This window comes from Drosophila rhopaloa, unplaced genomic scaffold, assembly GCF_018152115.1.
Source record: "Drosophila rhopaloa isolate 14029-0021.01 unplaced genomic scaffold, ASM1815211v1 contig_115, whole genome shotgun sequence".
In the NCBI taxonomy this organism is placed as follows: Eukaryota; Metazoa; Arthropoda; class Insecta; order Diptera; family Drosophilidae; genus Drosophila; species Drosophila rhopaloa.
Window position 1 is genome coordinate 19031718 of NW_025334990.1, and position 22963 is coordinate 19054680.

General features: G+C 39.1%; 1 protein-coding gene across 4 annotated transcripts in view; it reads left to right on the forward strand.

The window, feature by feature from the left end:
* Window positions 1–14764, forward strand: part of LOC108051239 (putative polypeptide N-acetylgalactosaminyltransferase 9) — a 60881-nt gene extending 46117 nt beyond the window's left edge. For 2 of the 4 annotated variants that reach the window (XM_017133261.2, XM_017133262.2), the window contains 6 exons: window positions 6314–6532; window positions 8238–8380; window positions 8678–8768; window positions 8901–9011; window positions 12650–12757; window positions 13198–14764. In XM_017133261.2, coding sequence (XP_016988750.1) covers window positions 6314–6532; window positions 8238–8380; window positions 8678–8768; window positions 8901–9011; window positions 12650–12757; window positions 13198–13359 — 834 coding nt within the window. In that variant the 3' untranslated portion in view covers window positions 13360–14764. Of the gene's footprint in view, window positions 1–6313; window positions 6533–8237; window positions 8381–8677; window positions 8769–8900; window positions 9012–9267; window positions 9370–12649; window positions 12758–13197 lie in introns of all 4 variants that reach the window. The other 2 variants (XM_017133263.2, XM_017133264.2) reach the window with 2 other exon arrangements.
* The last annotated feature ends 8199 nt before the right edge of the window (window positions 14765–22963 follow it).

The window sequence follows — 22963 nt, forward strand, 5'->3', positions numbered from 1 at the left end:
CCAGTTCCTGGCAGCGCAATTTCGTATTATTAATTAGCTGCCATTCCGGCGGGAGGAGCGGATCCACTGTGTCGTCATGTCCGTGGCACATTTGTTCTGGTTAGCGGCGGTGGACAATGGCTGTTTCTGTGGACTCTGGTCCTGGGAACCTGGGCTGTGCTACCAGCAAACTGCCAGTTAACCCAATCCAAACCAGCCCAAACGGAGCGGGCCAAAGCGAACAAACTGGGCTTCATTTGCATAGCGTCATTTTGGGGAATATGTCTTGAGCCCCATTTACACCAACTAATGGATGTGGGCCATTTTAAATGACATCCCCGAAATGATAAATGTGTGAGAATTAGGGGCGAGGTTTTTGTTCTATTTTCGTAGTCTGATACCAGTGGTTTGATAGCCAGCATATCGATTTTGGGCTAGAGTGTCAAATTTGCACTTTGTAGTGCCAAAAATAGTTCACTAAAACTTTTTTTGTTAATACACTTTCCAACTTATTTAATTAAGGCTTCAAACTTCTATGGTTCCTTTAAGATTTCTAGGAACGTAGCTTTTGCTTCCCGAAATCCACTCTAAATCTGCATTTTCTAACTACTTCGGCAATGGATGTAAATGGGTCATAGTAAGCGAGCCATCTGCATTTTGTTAACTGCTAATAAGTGCATATTTTCCGGCAACTCGCCGTACCGTCAAATTGCATGCATAATTTATGCAGGACTTAAGGCCAGCGTCCATATTCGCTCATCAACTGGATGTAAGCACGTACTTAGAAGGCAGTTACCGGCCCTCCGTTCCCCCACTAAGTTTCCCATCCATCAAGCATCCATCTGCCCGACAGCCATGCAAATTGAGCACGCGTTTCGCATAACCAAAAATTACACTTTCATCATGTTTCGGGGGCGAGTCCTTGGAAGTGAGAGAGGTGGGCGGTGGAAAGTAGAAAGCGGAAAGTGGGAGGGCACTGCCCACGGATGCGGACAAGGCCGAAGGTAAATGCGGTGTTTTCTTTTGGATAATCGTGTTATGTTCATCTTGAGCGGAAAATATGACTGCAATAAATATGTTACAATCTTATGATATCTCACAACCACAAGCATGAGAAATATTATTAAAGAAGTACTTCTGAAATGTTTAAAATATTATTGTAACATAGTCGGCGTTCATTATTCTCTGTGTAACTCGCAGGAAGAATCTTCCAACTTTCGACTTGCCTAGTCCCCGGGCTTAAAAACTTAATAAACATCAGAACAAATTAAATAAGCGTGGAATTCGGGCCGTCCTTGGGTGGGTCAAGCACGTGCTGTTGGCCAGGCTTTTCTGCCATTTTGACAACGTAATTTAGTAATGTCCTGGGGCGGCAGAGTTGGAGGTTTCGAGTGTACTGGCGGAAAGCCTGGCAGCGAGCATTTGCCATTTTCTTTTAATTTTCCAACAGTTAAGCTGCCCCTTCTTGCGCGATTCTCGCTGGCAGATTTTACTGCTTAATACGCAAAGTTGCACTTTGGTTTTTATTGCACTTGGTCCAGGGGATTTGCCGACGCCTCCAGGACCTCGAGGTAGGATGCGCTGCGTCCTGAAAGCGTACAAAGTTTTGTGCACGCGCTTTCGCGCCTGGAAATAGCTGCTGCGTTTTATTACGCCCCCTTGTGGACAGGGGCGCAGCGAAAAAGGGGTTCTAAACGGATTGAAATGGAAACCCTATCGCAGAATGGGCTTATCCAATTTAAACAGAACTAAGTATTAATAGGATTAAATGGACAGGGGTATGTTTTTGGGTATGTTTTCACCCCATGGTAACCCTTTTGGCTTTTTCTTTTAATTTTATTCCGAATTATTCAGTCAATGTGGGTTTTAATTAAATTGAATAACGTGAAATTAAAATGCAACTTAAAGATAATGCTTAGAATAACAGATTTTGCGGTATAAACTACCAGAGATATGAGATACCCACTACGCTCCTGACTTTGTATCTTCCTCTTTTATGATGCTGCTGATGGCTAAGGGGTTTTAAAGTGGGTTTGGGGCGGTTAAGCATTTGCTAACAGTCCAGTGAACCGGTAATCAAAGCAAAATCAGCAGCGCACTGAAACAACTTTTTTATGCTAATTTTCACCTTAACCTCCCCTCCCCTCTGATCTTGTGTGTGTGGGTGTGTGTGTGCTCGCTACATTAAACATTTAAATACGTTTTTAAGCAGGCTGATTCCTTTGCCCAGCGAAGCCGAGTGGGTTAAGCAGGATTCGAAAGAACGGAAAGGATTTGCAGCACTCGAGCAATAAGCCAAATTGAAGCTTGCAGATACATCCTCGCAGATGCTGGGCTACTTATCCCGTTTCCACTTCCCATTTCACTTCCTCCGCTTTTCAGTCGCCCATTGACCTGAAGCACTCCTCAACTATTAACTTTGGCGAAGATTGCGACTTTTTGGTGCTTGACTCGAAATGCAAATAGCAAGCCGAGCGCATGATACTTTCAAGTTGGCCCCGCTAAGTTGCCACTTTGCCATCTCGCAGATACTGCCTGTATCCTGTATCCTGAGTGTGTGAGTGTGTAAGTGTGTGACGCCTTCTTTTGGAGGCGTGGCTTGGCACAAGCACTTGTCAAAGTCAACTTCACATTATGTCAAGCAGCGTTATATTCATTTTTTCAGCGCGTGTCTAGCTCCCCACCGACAACGTCTTCTTTATTTTGTCGAGCATTACATATCACCACTTACAGGGTAGCAGGTGGGTTTCTTGATTTTGGGCTAATGTATATATACATTTCATTTTGCTAGAAATTAATAACGTGATTTAAAAATTAATATACATTAAATACTACTCTACGAACAGTGGACTCCTAAGAGCTAATCGAAATATTTTATAAGCTGCTTACTTTATGTATTTAAGGCTGGTTAAAAAGGGAGTATATAAAAAGAAAATAATTCAAGTATAAGCAGAGCTAGTCCAATTTAACAAGCTGCCCTGTTTATAGGGTATTCCCCTTATAGGACTCCTCCTCTGCTCCATTTTTTAAACATTATCATCGCCTCCGCCTCCTGGACCGCTGCCCGCTGTGAGCTAAGAGACCCATCGGCACTTGGTGCGTGTCAGCCACCCGACCGAAACACACCCCGAGATCCAACAGCCAGTACTAAGGCTCCTCTGACATTTACGATATTCCTGGGCATATTTTTTTTTCGGCACCTCCTGCCGCTCGACGTGACTGTTTTATTTGATGTTAATGTGGATATGTTGATGCCGCTCCCGCTGAAGAGGTTTTACGGGCGAAGAAATGTGGGGTGCTGTGGTGGCGTTTACTCGGGCGTCTTGGCCTGAAAGCCACAGCAGGTTAGCACATTATTCACAAAGCCAGGCCTTTAAAACCGAACCACATCCTGAGGTTTCGCTTGCTTAATTTGCGGTTGAGCTGATACAGAAACCCACCCAGTTCGCCCTTCATTTCTCATCATAAAGTGTGTCACACACTTTAACCATTATGAATGGCTGGCGATTTATGTTGATATCCAAATATGCCAAGTGAATGAGAAATGTGCTCAAGCTACTTTTGACATTTTGTCATTTTAAGCTCAATTTCCGGTCTTTGTATTCTCCCTTTCTTCTAATGGTCTACTGTTTATAAAACTCTTGAGAAACATTGATTTTTCTCGGCCATAAATCCTAATTTTGGACAACTGCGCTTGCCGTTAAGTTAACATTCCAAGTGAGCCTCATGGGAGGATTAGGGACAAATAAATTGCCCAGAATGAAAAGAACAATTCGCTTATTGAAAATTTATTTTACCGCTTTATTGAGGAATTTACAGCCTTAATGGTCGATTGAAAAATACTTTGTCCACTGAAACGCAAAGCTCTTGATTGACTTTGACATGTTATTACATTGTTGTTAACAAACAATTTAAAAAGCAATTATTTTCTCTTATTACTAATAGATTGTAATATTGAAATCGAAAACCTTTTCAATTGAAGGACGTATTTTACACAGTAAATCAACACTCTCTATATGTAATTTACATAATTAAAACTAATTAATTCAGAATAAGGTGGCGAAATAAGGGATTATGCGTTTATGTTTTCATTGCAACAAAATGATTTTACTAAAATTTACTTTTAGAATTGGGGAATACGTTTTTGTATAGACGTTTTTGTATAGACATTTTTATGTACGCTAGTTGCGGTTTAATTTTAAAATTTATTTGCCACCTTTCCTTTGCTCGCGTCAGGACTTGCCTTTTATTTTCTGCACCCGCAAAACGCCACATGACACGACCATAAAAATTGCGTTTATTTGCCCGCTTTTAAATCATTTAAGCCGCATTATATGCAGCCAATGGCAAACACACAAATGCGGGCCAAGAGGAAAGTGGGAAAGCGGGAAAGTGGGAAGGAGGGCTTGGAAAAGCGAAAAGTTCTGCCGCGTTGTTTGCGCAAACAGCTAGTGCAACTGCAGCAGCGGCGGCAGCACGCTCCACTCATATTTTCGTGTATATTTATTTATTCAGCTCTGCATTTTATTTCATTTCAGTTTATTTTCGCTCCGGCGAAACTTTTTTATTTTCAATGCATATAAATATATTTTTTGTGCCTTTTACTTCCATTTCCCGAGCGGAGAAGGCGGAAAGCAAAAACGGATACACACACAGGAAAAGCGTAAAAAATAAAACCGAAGCTGTTGCGGGCTATAACAATAAGAGGAATCTTTTTGCACTCGCATGCAGAAACCACGGCTCCAGCCCCCGGAACCACCTTGAAGCCTTTCACTTTTGCTATTTGTTCCGTCACTTCCGGTGGCAACAAAAAATGGCCGCCCGCATGCCACCCCCTCCCTCTCCCCCACCACCACTCCAGTGCGTTTCGCATATTTGTCCACGTTACTGAGCCTGTCCCTTCAGTTTTAACCCCTTTTCCCTTTCTGGTGAGCCGTTGCAGGCGTTTATTAAATGTCACACTGCGAATTGTCCAACGGACCTTAACTCCTCCCCTGCGGGATTTTCCTTCGCAAAAGGACAATGGCACTTGGCGCGTTTGGAGATTTCACTTTGTTGTCCGGCAGCCGGATATTTTTTTGGATCCCGTACTTCTTGTTGACTTTAAGTTACACGTTTTTAGTTGTCTTCCACTCATCGTGGCATCGCTTTTTCCGCTTTAGCCGCTTTCCCACCCGCCTTTTCCCTTTGGGCCTTAACAGTGACAATTTCATTTATTTTGCCATTTTCCGTTTTACGTTTGTGAGCGTTTTTTTCGCTCATGAAACTCAATTACTTGACCTGCAATTGTATCTGTTGGTTTAGCCCCCCTCATGAATGCATTCTTTTGGCCCTTGCCACGTTGCGTATACGCAATAATTACTGGCTGCGACCTCAGTCGCATATTTCGCATTGTTTCGTAATAACGGAAATTATTATGATGTGTCCCCAGCGAGCAATCCATTACATGAAATGCAATCACAATAAATATATTAAGTGAACCAAAATGCATATTTCCCCTTAATTATTAACGATTTCGCCACAATTAATACCCTTGTTAAATATCTTTATTGTACCAGTACATAATGAATGAAAATGGGTGGATTTTTTATTAAATTCTCCGATAATAATCTTTAATGAAACCGTAACTAACTCAAAAATATAATAATATTAAGCTTTTCCGCGCAAATACTTCAGGAAAATCCTGAAACCGTATACCAATATCATAGTCAGAGTAACTTTTTTTTTTATTTGTAACTTTCCATTACAACTTTTCATTTTATTTGCTCAAAAATGAGCAAAACACAATAAAAAACAAGAGGAAAACTTTATTTATTTTTAATTATTTTATAACAGCTGCCTGCCGGCATAAATACAAGTGCAAATACAACACAAGCCGAAATACAAATTCAGGCAAACGCAGAGATACCAGACATTAAATTGCACTGCAAAATAGAATGAAATTCTCCAATTAAATACTACCAAAAACGAAATCAAGGGCCCTGAACCAAATATTCAATTACAGCAACATTTTCAGCTGCGAAAGCAAATGGAAAGTGTGAAAGAGATAGCCCTTAGAAGAACGAGCAATGAAAATGTTGTACTAAATAAAACGTAGCCTCAAGTATTTTGTGGCAAGTTGTTGAAAGTAACCAAAAAAAAAAGGCAGGGGGGCAAACTTTCTGCTCTCCAAACAGATGAAGAGATTGGGTGGCTGGCTGCGAAAAGTTTGCTCAGGTGCTCTGCCACTTGTGGCACTTCCTGCTCAGTGTTTATCTCTGGTTCATCGCAGCCGAGTATCAATTAGCCAAATGAAATTGCTCTCACGCTTGTTTTTCCATTTTCCATTTTCCAGAGCACCGCCGAACCCGTCTATTCACCCACGATGGCCGGAGGACTCTTCTCCATCGACAGGGAATTCTTCGATAGACTGGGCACCTACGATTCCGGATTCGATATCTGGGGCGGCGAGAATCTGGAGCTGTCCTTCAAGACCTGGATGTGCGGCGGCACCCTGGAGATAGTCCCCTGCTCACACGTGGGCCACATCTTCCGGAAACGCTCGCCGTACAAGGTGAGTGCCATCGATCAATTATTGAAAAGAAACCCGAACGGAAAATGGCAAATCATTGCGGACAGACGAGCAACCAATTCCGATGGACCCCATTGCTCATTAGGGAATGGGATGGGCATGGGGTCTGGCTGGAATCTAAAGCTCTTAGCCAACATGTGTGGGCAGCCTCAGGACCAGTTACCAGTCCGGTCCAGAGCTTCGTGTTTGGTCAACAGTGGCCCAATCCTGGGGCCCGCTCCCCGTTCCCCTACCCCTTACCCTCTCCTTTGCCGAATGGCAGCCGCAGAGCAGCAACATGGCACACATGGCACAGACATGGACTCACACATCTCCACTGACATGAACATGCATTGCGGCTGTCTTTGCAACATGGCGATGGTGATTGTGATGGTGTGTGTGTGTGTTTGCGAAGTCCCCCTTTTCCTCCCCTCCCCCACAAAAACCATCCTTTATTCCCCCAGATCTTCCATTTCGGGCCAGCTTCAATTATCAACTGTTTACGCTTGACAAAAGTTTGGCAACTGTTTTGATGTCAATGGCGTAGCACACACAATACTCCTGGAGTGGAAATAACCAATTGGGAATGTGCCAAATCCCAGGGGAGTTGGTTATCCCCAGGATAATCACTAGTAGCGAAAATAAGAAGAAATACAGCATGACCTTACTACTGAGGGAAAAGTCAATAGAAAAGAAGCAATAAAAAAGAATTAAAGTTGAGGATGATTTATTGATTATAAAATCCCACTATTTTAATATTTATGGGCATAAATTGATTCGAATTCATTTTTAAAGATCCATTCGTCTGTTTTGACTTAAATTATTGACATATTTGTATTGTTAAAATCAAAATCAATTGTTAGCGCTTTATTTTACACCTTTTATTAACATTTTATACATCAAGGCAACCATAAAGTATCAATTAATTACAGGCAGAAACAATACATTTGAATTATATTGAAAGCTCGAAATCATATAGAATTGGATGGCTAAATTTGAGCAACCTTATTCCAAATGTAGCCAAATTGAAGTCTCATTAAATTAATAATGCTCACTCAAACATCAAGCAATGCTGAACAATTCAATAGGCTTGTCTCTAGGCAACAAAATCACAGAATGCAATAGGAGTTCAAAGGAATCGCAACAGATTGCTGCATTTATCGCGCAGTTATCGATTGCGAAGAGCCCCAGAATTTACGGCCCTAGCTGGCGATTTCAATAAATGTCAGGAGCAAACATTGGGCCCACATTCGAGCTCCGAGTTCCGGGCCAGGAATGGTCCTGCTGTGCGAGAGTGCAGCAAGGCCCACAGACACCTGTACGGTGAACGCATAAACACAAAACAAGACACACAACGGGCGGACATTGTTCCGGCTTTCATGGGGGAAAAGGCAAAGGGGCCAAGACAGATGGCCAGGAACAACCGCAAAAGGACCGAGAACTGGCTGCCGGAGCCACCTAATGCCACTAAGCAAAAGCTACTCATTCAGGTAATTAGGCTTTGTTGTCCACTCCACTCGATCCACCCGACCCCGCAAACCCCGCAACCCCCATCCTCCGTCCTTCGACTCTGTTTGCTGACCAAATATTTCCATTGACTCCGGCACCGTCCACACTGGCCGTCCACTGATTGCGCTTTTCCTCACTCCGCCCAACCACCCACTCATGGCCATTCCATTCCGGTTCCCTTCTACTCCTTCGATTGCAGTGGCGTTCGGGCGTGAATGTGCTGAAGAAGAACTCCGTGCGGCTGGCCGAGGTTTGGATGGATGACTACTCGCAGTACTACTACCACCGCATCGGAAACGACAAGGGCGACTGGGGCGATGTCAGCGATCGCAGGAAGCTACGGTGAGTGGATTTGGTATTTGCATATGGCATTGTCCAAGAAAACTCTCTTATTCTGTTTGTGACATTGAGGGTTTGGCATTCAAAAGTGATTTTAATTTACGAATTTGCATAGAAAATTAATTTGATCCAAAGCAACGATTGGTGATCCATTACTACTTAAAATAAGATTGTTCTTAGCGCCATTACACAAAGAGGTCATAGCAATGATTGCGACATTGAATTATATTTATAATTTGAAAAACAAAACCATTTTGCCATTGTAAAAACCCAAAATAACACCCTTTCTTTTCCACCCAGTGACGATCTGAAGTGCAAGAGCTTCAAGTGGTATCTGGACAACATTTACCCCGAACTCTTTATTCCCGGCGATTCGGTGGCCCAAGGCGAGGTAAGTGTCCCGAGTTGCATAACAATACTAACCCAACATTCCAAGCCCCGGAGCAAGGCAACACCATCCCCCAAATCTAATCCAAACCTAACGAAAACAAACGGCCACCCGTAAACACTATCCAATCCGCAGATAAGAAACCTAGGTTATGGCGGTCGCACCTGCCTGGACGCACCTGCTGGCAAGAAGCACCAGAAGAAGGCCGTGGGCACGTACCCCTGCCACCGGCAGGGAGGAAACCAGGTTTGTTAGCCCATCTCGGCAGCCCTGCGACCGCCACAAACTCCGTCCAGTCACAAGCAAACCGCGCCAGGAACAACAGCGTCTTCGGACGGCGACCCTCTCCCCTTCTCCACTCTCTCCGCTACTACTAAACTATTCAATCTGTGTCCCAAAACTAAACTAAACTCTCTCGGGCGATTGGGTGTCACACTCCCCTCAGACTCCCTCCTTGACCAGCTGTTAGATGGCTCCGCTATATAGTGCCCTTAAATTGCAGATCGCCAACATGCCCAGCGGCATGTGCCTGGATGCGAAAGAGAAATCCGAAGAGGAGGCGCCGGTCTCCGTTTATGAGTGCCACGGCCAAGGAGGAAATCAGGTATCCACCTCCATGTCCACATCCTCGGAACTCGGAACTCCGAAAGGAGGAGGCGGCGATTCAGAGTCCCTGATTCCCCGTTTCTCGATATCGTTGCTTGGGGGAAATACTTCTGCTTCGGTTTTGTCTTCATTCCTGTTTTTGATTTGACGCTTTTTGCAATTCGTTTTAATTGTATTGTTATCTTTTTGTTAATTTTCCGCTTGCTTTATTAACTTTAGACTAAACCCAAACCCAGTTTCACACCAGACAATACTCCTTTAAATTACATCACATAACATCATCATCGCTTAACCAATTTACCATAAGGTTCAGGAACTTTGATCGGAGGATGCCTAAAGTTAAAACATTTTCATCTAAACTATTTTAGAAAGACCTTAAAATAACTTCCTTAAATACAATACTTTTCTTTTCGAAGAAGGTTTGCTTTAAAGCGACTTCATCAAAGCAATCATTTACACACAATCAGCTAGGCACTCAACTTTTTGAAACTTTTTTGCACTACCAATTTTTAATTTAAGTTGTCCTAACTGTAGATCTTTTGCATAAATCATCATCTGCAGATGATTCTTAACTTTCACTTCTCGTAATGCTAAACTTTTCTACTTAAAACGTTCTTTTTAATTAAATAACTTAACTCTTCAACTAATTTCCCCCCTTTTGTTAGTTTATAAAAACTTGTCCCCGTATTTTGTTATTGATTTTTGGTGCTTGCTGGGAAGTCCTCTTCTAAAAAGGTGTTTTTCCAAAGTGGATCCCCCGTTACAAAAATTGACAACAATAATATTTTTGTCGTTGTTAATTGCTACCCTTGTGAAAGTCCTGCGGTTTTGAGCACTAATTTTGACGGAGTTTGTGGCTACAATAACAATTATCTGTAGAGTACATAAATAATTTCGATTTATTGCTCACGGGCAAACAATTCATATTCAATTTATTTTCCTTGCATAAGTGAAAGTATTTATCAATAAGAGTTGCCAGCCGAAATTGCATTGACAATTTAACAGTTTTACAGGATGCATACAAGCGCGCCAACAGAACACACACACACACACACTCGTTACAATTCTTACTCACACAAACACACAGAATTGCATATTTTTGAGGATTTCGGGGTCGATTTATGTCATGTCACGAAAATTAATTAAAACGCAATCAAAAATACAATGCCAAATGATAAATCATTTACATGGCTTTGGCTTTGGCTTCAGCTTTCCTGTTTTTTCTGCATTCAGCTATTCGAAAAAAAACAACCACATTTACAATACCGATACCTCAAAAAGTCCCACAAAAAAACTTTAGTTACAAGTATGTTGAACTACAATGGAAGTACAAACAACACAAATGCAAGTAAATGAACTGCAACAATGGAATCCTCACAGACACACAAACTGACACCAAAACTTGAAAATATCCTATCCTTGAGGGCCACGACCTCGCGATACCCTATACTACCATGTTTTGTAAATGGGTAACGATTTTTAAGTATGTCAAGTTGCTTAAAAATGGGAAAAAATGTGTTTAAGAACAGAAGGCTCTGTAGGTACATTTATTTTCACTTACATAACACACCCTTGTTTCTTACGAATAATGGGTATTAAGAACAAGCTGACTTACTTCTACGCTCACACAGATTCACTGCGGATGTGTGAGAATATTGTATATTCAACATTTAAAAGGGGGAAGTGTTGTGTTGACCTCGTTCCGCTTGCTCTAAAATCGCCCCAGACAGACAACTGCCACGCCCACTGCCCGAAGCAGCGCCCATACACACAATGCTACAAAATAGAAGCCACATTTAAAGGGGGGAAAAGTAGGAAAAAAGATTCCTCCAAATGTTTGTTTGCTCTCGGAAATGCGGCTAAAATAATCAACATTTGCCAGTCAGACACATAAGCGCAGAAAGAGCTGCGTTTTCGCTTTTTTACACGCAAATTTTAATTTCGCACATCGTAAAATTTAGCAAGGGAACCCAGCCAAATGGCAAAAGGGGAAATAAAACGCTTTCGACTGCCACGTCAAAGGACAGCTCCACCGAAAAGTGGGAGGCAAGAGAGGGTACTGTCCACATAATGAAAGTATTCCCCTCATGCGGAAAAAAACGCGTCTAGGCTAGCAAAAATATTTTTGCCCACCCCGCAAACAAATTTGTTCAGTGGGCGAAACAAAAAATGAAGCTACATAAAAAATACACTAGATAAAAACTGGAGAGTGGTAAAAAAACGTAATTAAAAACGCATCTCGCGCTCACACAGAAAACGCAATACGAGCGCAGGGAAAAGGGAAAACGGTGATAAAAGAAATGCAAATTGAGACCGCCAAGGACGACAGTCGAGAGGGGGGCAGTGGGGTAGTAAACCTAAGCAATAGGGGAGGATGAACACGATGTATAATCGGTGCAAAGGAAAACGTCCTTGGGCGACCGGTGAAAGACAGAGCTTAAAGCAAAGGGATATTTAATGGGAAACGTTATTATTTGACTGGGCATTCACATTATTAAGTTTCTTAATACCAAATATCGACCAATGAATCATAACTAAGAGTGTATTTTGATAAATCTCTCTTTGCAATCTAGGAAAAAAAATACTATCATTATAAAATCAGTAACAAAACAGGTCATACATTCTGGTCGACTCTTTTATTTTTATTCGCTTTAACAATTGGAATTGAACGCGGAACCAGGAGTCCTCGAAACTGCCTTTATTGAACCGGTCATACAATAACAGTAATTATTCATGGTACAAGCCCTGCGCTGACCAATCTCATCATTATTCCAGTCCTGGCATCATTATAAACAAAATAAAGATGGGGCCATCCGGCTGGCGGTGCGGAAGCGGAAATGGTAACACAAAATGGCGGCTGGTCACGACCTGACAGCGCAAAGGGGCGGGCCGGCTAGGCAGGGGGCGTGGCAGGAGCAGGGCAAACAAAGGCAATTTCAGTCACCAGCAGAATCTGAACCGAGCACAGGCCATCTGGCATTGGCAACGTGTTTTAAATTATAAATAATCATGGCCATCGAGTCTCAGACAAAATCCAGACTCACACAGACGCGCCCACCCCCACACACTCTTACACACACTTACACACAGACAGAGGCAAGGATATACACACGCAAACACACAAGCACAAAACCGAGCTGCTTTTTGGCATTTAATTGAATTAAACATTAGTGTGTAATAAGTTGTGCGATTGTAGCCCTGGAAAAACTTTTGGCAACTGGCAAACGCATTCCCCGCCCTTACAATTTATATTAATGTCCTTCCCTCGCTTTTCCCAGTACTGGATGCTGAGCAAGGCGGGCGAAATTCGACGCGACGACTCCTGTCTCGATTATGCCGGCAAGGATGTGACGCTCTTTTCCTGCCACGGCGGCAAAGGAAATCAGGTGAGTGGATGAAATATGTTCATAGGGGCAAAAGAATAGGGGGAATTTAAGCTCTGAGAAACACTATGAAAAGGTGCTTTTAAATATTTATAATGCGTTAAAATTGTTTTAGTTTTGTAGAATATGAGAATTTACTTTTAAAATCCCAGGGACATGTGCCTTAAATATAACCCAACTTTTAAGCAGATTTCCGAATTAAAATTGTCTGATGCCAAAGATTAATACCTCAAAATTAAACCAGTTTAAGAAAATCTTGCAAAATATCTTTTTAGGTTTAAATTTACCACCCAATCACACATTATTTTCTCTCATGGAATGAATATTCGATTTTAATTCATTTGAAAGATGAATAGACTGAATAATATACCAAATTGTTTTGTTAGGGATGTAACTGCCTTGAAGGTGACAATTAGACTAACCCAATCCTATCCTCGTTTCAGTTCTGGACTTTCCGCGAGAACACAAAGCAGCTGCACCACGGCACCTCCGGCAAGTGCCTGGCCATCAGCGAGAGCAAGGACAAGCTGCTGATGGAGGAGTGCAACACCAGCCTCGGCCGCCAACAGTGGACCCTCGAGAACTACGACAGTTCCAAGTTGTGAGGCTACTTCTATGCGAGGGGCAACCTCCTGTTGCCCACTTCGCGGCGGCACCAACAACCACATGCATAGCGGCAGGACCAGAAAAGGAAGCGCAGACAGGACATGAGGTGGCGGCAGGAGTTGGAGTAGTTAGATTCCCCCGAGGCATGTGCAATAGGGAGTGGGAGGAGGAGGAGGAGGAGGACGAGGGGAACGAGTGGATTGTAGCAGCAGCATTACTTGCCATGCTATATAAATATTATTAAAATTTATATGTTTCCAAACAACAGAATAGACGTTACTTAGCCCTAAGTACCACACACCCACAGACTAGACAAACAGACACTGAAAAGATAACGACTGCTGTACAGTAGCTATAAGTTGATAAGTTTTCTAGACCTAAGTCGGAGCACTTAGGATTAGGTTAATGGAGCCAGGCCCAAGGACAATTGCTGGCCAACAAAACGAAGTCGTAGCGCAATTTTGCATTTAAATTTGTAAACATTTAGCACAATTTACGGAAAGTGTGAACCTTGTCTCTGTGTACTTGACTTATTCCCATGGCCAACGACAGGCGAAAGATGTCCGGATTATTTATGAATTTTACAAATGTCATCAAATGGCTCTGCGAAAGCCTCATTCCAAATATATGTTTTAGTGAGTAAGCCCTAGACTAAGTCTGAGTTGGAAAGCATTTGGTGATAGCCTTTGTTTCGCCTGTGACCCCGAGTACTCCCATTTATAATTTCCTATACCTACCTAAATATCTCTTTAAATGGCGAACCAAAATTTTGATTTAAATTATTTTCGTACGATTTAGGGACAGTCTTGTGTTGCTTAATTTTTAGACGAGGAGCGTTGCAAACCTTATGCCAAATTACGTTTAGATGTGTTCTTTTTATCAAAACGACAACATATCCTATTTGTTGGACAATGCCAGCTTGTAGTACTTACAAATATCAGTTTCCAAACTACCGATATCACACAAAATATATAGCGTTAGTCCCTAGAGGTTAGTCCTTAATGCAAATATGCATAGTGCCTTCTATTTATAACGGACGCATTCTTCACAGCGACTGTGTAAATACTGTACCGTACAATTCCATATCGCATCCTGCAGAATGTGTACATAACTATGATTAAATACTGTTTTATTCAAGACTAAAACGTACATATTATATCCAGATGGTAGCCAAGAGTTACGCGTTGATTTTCAATTGCTATGTATTATTCCATCTAGCGAGCTTCACTGTAGGCGGCATTTACATTTTACGTACGAAACCAAAAGCCATAGGAAGTGGTCGATAACCTTTTTTTAAACTAAACTTACAATAGTTAACTAAGCGCGTAGTAAATGTCTAGTAAGGACGCAAATATTGTGCAAGGAATCAGATAAAGTTATAAATAAAAATACGTGAATTGAAAATGTGTTTGACTTTCCTATTTCAGCTCTCGCCATTTATGCGAAGGGTGGCGAACAATGACGAGCCACCTAGCGGTCGAGTTTGTCCTGTGTAAAACTCTTGTAGAATTCCCCGAGTAAAAATCTTGTAGAATTCCCCGAGTAAAAATCTTGTCGAATTCCACGAGAAAAAATACTGTAGAATTCCCAGAGACAATGCTGCGAGTAAAATAAAAATGTTTCCAAGGGTTTTGATCGAAAAACCGATATAAAAGTTGATTTTTCCGGATCTCCGGATTTTGACCTTTAATATAAGGGGTTACATCATCCATATTTGCCAAAAATCGACTGATTTGAAATTTTTTAGCTGTGAATGCCACCCGATTGGAAATTTTATAACGAATTCAGTGAGGTATGGCATTCCAACATCTGACAATTATTTCCCAGGGTTTTGATCAAAAAACCGAAATAAAAGTGGGTTTTTCCGGATCTCCGGATTTTGGCATTTTTGATAAGGGGTTACATCATCCATATTTGCCAAAAATCGACTGATTTGAAATTTTTTAGCTGTGAATGCCACCCGATTGGAAATTTTATAACGAATTCAGTGAGGTATGGCATTCCAACATCTGAGAATTATTTCCCAGGGTTTTGATCAAAAAACCGAAATAAAAGTGGGTTTTTCCGGATCTCCGGATTTTGGCATTTTTGATAAGGGGTTACATCATCCATATTTGCCAAAAATCGACTGATTTGAAATTTTTTAGCTGTGAATGCCACCCGATTGGAAATTTTATAACGAATTCAGTGAGGTATAGCATTCCAACATCTGACAATTATTTACCAGGGTTTTGATCAAAAAACCGAAATAAAATGGGTTTTTCCGGATCTCCGGATTTTTGCATTTTTGGTAAGGGGTTACATCATCCATATTTGCCAAAAATCGACTCATTTAAAATTTTTTAGCTGTGAATGCCACCCGATAGGAAATTTTATAACGAATTCAGTGAGGTATGGCATTCCAACGTCTGACAATTATTTCCCAGGGTTTTGATCAAAAAACCGAAATAAAAGTGGGTTTTTCCGGATCTCCGGATTTTTGCATTTTTGGTAAGGGGTTACATCATCCATATTTGCCAAAAATCGAATGATTTAAAATTTTTTAGCTGTGAATGCCACCCGATTGGAAATTTTATAACGAATTCAGTGAGGTATAGCATTCCAACATCTGACAATTATTTACCAGGGTTTTGATCAAAAAACCGAAATAAAAGTGGGTTTTTCCGGATCTCCGGATTTTGGCATTTTTGATAAGGGGTTACATCATCCATATTTGCGAAAAATCGACTGATTTGAAATTTTTTAGCTGTGAATGCCACTCGATAGGAAATTTTATAACGAATTCAATGAGGTATGGCATTCCAACATTTGCCACTTATTTCCCAGGGCCTTAATCAAAAAACCGAAATAAAAGTTGAAATATAAACACAAAATTAAAGTTATTAAATTAACAAGTCCCAACCCACAGTAAAAGTTTTGCATAAATAGTATGTATAAATTTGTTTATTTTTTAAACATATAATTTATGAATCGAAATGTCTTAATTAAATAAAGGAACGCAGAAAGGAGATCAGGATCAGCATTGTCAAGGAAGTGTCCATGGATATTTGGGCATAGCTTCAGTGTCGTCTTCAAGGATATCCGTGATTTACCAGTCGCCGTGTTCTAGCCCTCCAGCTCTTCAACGAAGATATATATTAGGAGCTTACCTACAAGAACTCATAAGTTAGCTATTAATAATAATACTGCCATTACCTTATACCTGAAACATCAATAATAAATGAATTTAGTTTTTCGTACATAAAATGATTATTATAAGTTAGCATAAGATTAAGGTAAGATCTTTCTAAATATAAGCACATAGCATGTATTTTATCTTAAAAGTAAAATCTTTATTTATTTATAATAAACATTGTTTTAAATAAAAAATAATCTTATATCATAACAAAAATTCGTTTTTCAATGGGATTGTGTTTTAGGGTTTTCAGGTGGGAGAATAATTTTTAAATTTTGTAACAGTGAATGCCACTCGATTGGAAATTTTATAACGAATTCAGTGAGGTATGGCATTCCAAGATCTGATAATTATTTCCCAGGGTTTTGATCAAAAAACCGAAATAAATGTGGGTTTTTCCGGATCTCCGGATTTTGATATTTTTTATAAGGGGTTACATCATCCATATTTGCCAAAAATCGACTGATTTGAAATTTTTTAGCTGTGAATGCCACCCGATTGGAAATTTTATAACGAATTCAGTGAGGTATGGCATTCCAAGATCTGATAATTATTTCCCAGGGTTTTGATCAAAAAACCGAAATAAAAGTGGGGTTTTCCGGATCTCCGGATTTTGGCATTTTTGATAAGGGGTTACATCATCCATATTTGCCAAAAATCGACTGATTTGAAATTTTTTAGCTGTGAATGCCACTCGATTGGAAATTTTATAACGAATTCAGTGAGGTATGGCATTCCAAGATCTGATAATTATTTCCCAGGGTTTTAATAAAAAAACCGAAATAAAAGTGGGGTTTTCCGGATCTCCGGATTTTGGCATTTTTGATAAGGGGTTACATCATCCATTTTTGCCAAAAATCGACTGATTTGAAATTTTTTAGCTGTGAATGCCACTCGATTGGAAATTTTATAACGAATTCAATGAGGTATGGCATTCCAACATTTGCCACTTATTTCCCAGGGCCTTGATCAAAAAACCGAAATAAAAGTTGAAATATAAACACAAAATTAAAGTTATTAAATTAGCAAGTCCCAAAATTTTTTAGCTGTGAATGCCACTCGATAGGAAATTTTATAACCAATTCAATGAGGTATGGCATTCCAACATTTGCCACTTATATCCCAGGGCTTTGATCAAAAAACCGAAATAAAAGTTGAAATATAAACACAAAATTAAAGTTATTAAATTAACAAGTCCCAACCCACAGTAAAAGTTTTGCATAAATAGTATGTATAAATTTGTTTATTTTTTAAACATATAATTTATGAATCGAAATGTCTTAATTAAATAAAGGAACGCAGAAAGGAGATCAGGATCAGCATTGTCAAGGAAGTGTCCATGGATATTTGGGCATAGCTTCAGTGTCGTCTTCAAGGATATCCGTGATTTACCAGTCGCCGTGTTCTAGCCCTCCAGCTCTTCAACGAAGATATATATTAGGAGCTTACCTACAAGAACTCATAAGTTAGCTATTAATAATAATACTGCCATTACCTTATACCTGAAACATCAATAATAAATGAATTTAGTTTTTCGTACATAAAATGATTATTATAAGTTAGCATAAGATTAAGGTAAGATCTTTCTAAATATAAGCACATAGCATGTATTTTATCTTAAAAGTACAATCTTTATTTATTTATAATAAACATTGTTTTAAATAAAAAATAATCTTATATCATAACAAAAATTCGTTTTTCAATGGGATTGTGTTTTAGGGTTTTCAGGTGGGAGAATAATTTTTAAATTTTGTAACAGTGAATGCCACTCGATTGGAAATTTTATAACGAATTCAGTGAGGTATGGCATTCCAAGATCTGATAATTATTTCCCAGGATTTTGATCAAAAAACCGAAATAAAAGTGGGTTTTTCCGGATCTCCGGATTTTGGCATTTTTGATAAGGGGTTACATCATCCATATTTGCCAAAAATCGACTGATTTGAAATTTTTTAGCTGTGAATGCCACCCGATTGGAAATTTTATAACGAATTCAGTGAGGTATGGCATTCCAAGATCTGATAATTATTTCCCAGGGTTTTGATCAAAAAACCGAAATAAAAGTGGGGTTTTCCGGATCTCCGGATTTTGGCATTTTTGATAAGGGGTTACATCATCCATATTTGCGAAAAATCGACTGATTTGAAATTTTTAGCTGTGAATGCCACTCGATTGGAAATTTTATAACGAATTCAGTGAGGTATGGCATTCCAAGATCTGATAATTATTTCCCAGGGTTTTAATAAAAAAACCGAAATAGAAGTGGGGTTTTCCGGATCTCCGGATTTTGGCATTTTTGATAAGGGGTTACATCATCCATATTTGCGAAAAATCGACTGATTTGAAATTTTTAGCTGTGAATGCCACTCGATAGGAAATTTTATAACCAATTCAATGAGGTATGGCATTCCAAGATCTGATAATTATTTCCCAGGGTTTTAATAAAAAAAACCGAAATAAAAGTGGAGTTTTCCGGATCTCCGGATTTTGGCATTTTTGATAAGGGGTTACATCATCCATATTTGCCAAAAATCGACTGATTTGAAATTTTTTAGCTGTGAATGCCACCCGATTGGAAATTTTATAACGAATTCAGTGAGGTATGACATTCCAACATCTGATAATTATTTCCCAGGGTTTTAATAAAAAAACCGAAATAAAAGTGGGGTTTTCCGGATCTCCGGATTTTGGCATTTTTGATAAGGGGTTACATCATCCATATTTGCGAAAAATCGACTGATTTGAAATTTTTAGCTGTGAATGCCACTCGATAGGAAATTTTATAACCAATTCAATGAGGTATGGCATTCCAAGATCTGATAATTATTTCCCAGGGTTTTAATAAAAAAACCGAAATAAAAGTGGGGTTTTCCGGATCTCCGGATTTTGGCATTTTTGATAAGGGGTTACATCATCCATATTTGCGAAAAATCGACCGATTTGAAATTTTTTAGCTGTGAATGCCACCCGATTGGAAATTTTATAACGAATTCAGTGAGGTATGGCATTCCAAGATCTGATAATTATTTCCCAGGGTTTTGATCAAAAAACCGAAATAAAAGTGGGGTTTTCCGGATCTCCGGATTTTTGCATTTTTGATAAGGGGTTAGTTACATCATCCATTTTTGCCAAAAATCGACTGATTTGAAATTTTTTAGCTGTGAATGCCACCCGATTGGAAATTTTATAACGAATTCAGTGAGGTATGGCATTCCAAGATCTGATAATTATTTCCCAGGGTTTTAATAAAAAAACCGAAATAAAAGTGGGTTTTTCCGGATCTCCGGATTTTGGCATTTTTGATAAGGGGTTACATCATCCATATTTGCGAAAAATCGACTGATTTGAAATTTTTTAGCTGTGAATGCCACTCGATAGGAAATTTTATAACGAATTCAATGAGGTATGGCATTCCAAGATCTGATAATTATTTCACAGGGTTTTAATAAAAAAACCGAAATAAAAGTGGGGTTTTCCGGATCTCCGGATTTTGGCATTTTTGATAAGGGGTTACATCATCCATATTTGCGAAAAATCGACTGATTTGAAATTTTTTAGCTGTGAATGCCACTCGATTGGAAATTTTATAACGAATTCAGTGAGGTATGGCATTCCAAGATCTGATAATTATTTCCCAGGGTTTTAATAAAAAAACCGAAATAAAAGTGGGGTTTTTCCGGATCTCCGGATTTTGGCATTTTTGATAAGGGGTTACATCATCCATATTTGCGAAAAATCGACCGATTTGAAATTTTTTAGCTGTGAATGCCACCCGATTGGAAATTTTATAACGAATTCAGTGAGGTATGGCATTCCAAGATCTGATAATTATTTCCCAGGGTTTTGATCAAAAAACCGAAATAAAAGTGGGGTTTTCCGGATCTCCGGATTTTGGCATTTTTGATAAGGGGTTACATCATCCATATTTGCGAAAAATCGACTGATTTGAAATTTTTTAGCTGTGAATGCCACTCGATAGGAAATTTTATAACCAATTCAATGAGGTATGGCATTCCAACATTTGCCACTTATTTCCCAGGGCCTTGATCAAAAAACCGAAATAAAAGTTGAAATATAAACACAAAATTAAAGTTATTAAATTAACAAGTCCCAACCCACAGTAAAAGTTTTGCATAAATAGTATGTATAAATTTGTTTATTTTTTAAACATATAATTTATGAATCGAAATGTCTTAATTAAATAAAGGAACGCAGAAAGGAGATCAGGATCAGCATTGTCAAGGAAGTGTCCATGGATATTTGGGCATAGCTTCAGTGTCGTCTTCAAGGATATCCGTGATTTACCAGTCGCCGTGTTCTAGCCCTCCAGCTCTTCAACGAAGATATATTACCTTATACCTGAAACATCAATAATAAATGAATTTAGTTTTTCGTACATAAAATGATTATTATAAGTTAGCATAAGATTAAGGTAAGATCTTTCTAAATATAAGCACATAGCATGTATTTTATCTTAAAAGTACAATCTTTATTTATTTATAATAAACATTGTTTTAAATAAAAAATAATCTTATATCATAACAAAAATTCGTTTTTCAATGGGATTGTGTTTTAGGGTGCCACTCGATTGGAAATTTTATAACGAATTCAGTGAGGTATGGCATTCCAAGATCTGATAAAAAAACCGAAATAAAAGTGGGGTTTTCCGGATCTCCGGATTTTGGCATTTTTGATAAGGGGTTACATCATCCATATTTGCCAAAAATCGACTGATTTGAAATTTTTTAGCTGTGAATGCCACTCGATTGGAAATTTTATAACGAATTCAGTGAGGTATGGCATTCCAAGATCTGATAATTATTTCCCAGGGTTTTAATAAAAAAACCGAAATAGAAGTGGGGTTTTCCGGATCTCCGGATTTTGGCATTTTTGATAAGGGGTTACATCATCCATATTTGCGAAAAATCGACTGATTTGAAATTTTTTAGCTGTGAATGCCACTCGATAGGAAATTTTATAACGAATTCAATGAGGTATGGCATTCCAAGATCTGATAATTATTTCCCAGGGTTTTAATAAAAAAAACCGAAATAAAAGTGGGGTTTTCCGGATCTCCGGATTTTGGCATTTTTGATAAGGGGTTACATCATCCATATTTGCCAAAAATCGACTGATTTGAAATTTTTTAGCTGTGAATGCCACCCGATTGGAAATTTTATAACGAATTCAGTGAGGTATAGCATTCCAACATCTGACAATTATTTACCAGGGTTTTAATAAAAAAACCGAAATAAAAGTGGGTTTTTCCGGATCTCCGGATTTTGGCATTTTTGATAAGGGGTTACATCATCCATATTTGCGAAAAATCGACTGATTTGAAATTTTTTAGCTGTGAATGCCACTCGATAGGAAATTTTATAACCAATTCAATGAGGTATGGCATTCCAAGATCTGATAATTATTTCCCAGGGTTTTAATAAAAAAAACCGAAATAATAAATCGACTGATTTGAAATTTTTAGCTGTGAATGCCACCCGATTGGAAATTTTATAACGAATTCAATGAGGTATGGCATTCCAAGATCTGATAATTATTTCCCAGGGTTTTAATAAAAAAAACCGAAATAAAAGTGGGGTTTTCCGGATCTCCGGATTTTGGCATTTTTGATAAGGGGTTACATCATCCATATTTGCGAAAAATCGACCGATTTGAAATTTTTTAGCTGTGAATGCCACCCGATTGGAAATTTTATAACGAATTCAGTGAGGTATGGCATTCCAAGATCTGATAATTATTTCCCAGGGTTTTGATCAAAAAACCGAAATAAAAGTGGGGTTTTCCGGATCTCCGGATTTTGGCATTTTTGATAAGGGGTTACATCATCCATATTTGCGAAAAATCGACTGATTTGAAATTTTTTAGCTGTGAATGCCACTCGATAGGAAATTTTATAACCAATTCAATGAGGTATGGCATTCCAACATTTGCCACTTATTTCCCAGGGCCTTGATCAAAAAACCGAAATAAAAGTTGAAATATAAACACAAAATTAAAGTTATTAAATTAACAAGTCCCAACCCACAGTAAAAGTTTTGCATAAATAGTATGTATAAATTTGTTTATTTTTTAAACATATAATTTATGAATCGAAATGTCTTAATTAAATAAAGGAACGCAGAAAGGAGATCAGGATCAGCATTGTCAAGGAAGTGTCCATGGATATTTGGGCATAGCTTCAGTGTCGTCTTCAAGGATATCCGTGATTTACCAGTCGCCGTGTTCTAGCCCTCCAGCTCTTCAACGAAGATATATATTAGGAGCTTACCTACAAGAACTCATAAGTTAGCTATTAATAATAATACTGCCATTACCTTATACCTGAAACATCAATAATAAATGAATTTAGTTTTTCGTACATAAAATGATTATTATAAGTTAGCATAAGATTAAGGTAAGATCTTTCTAAA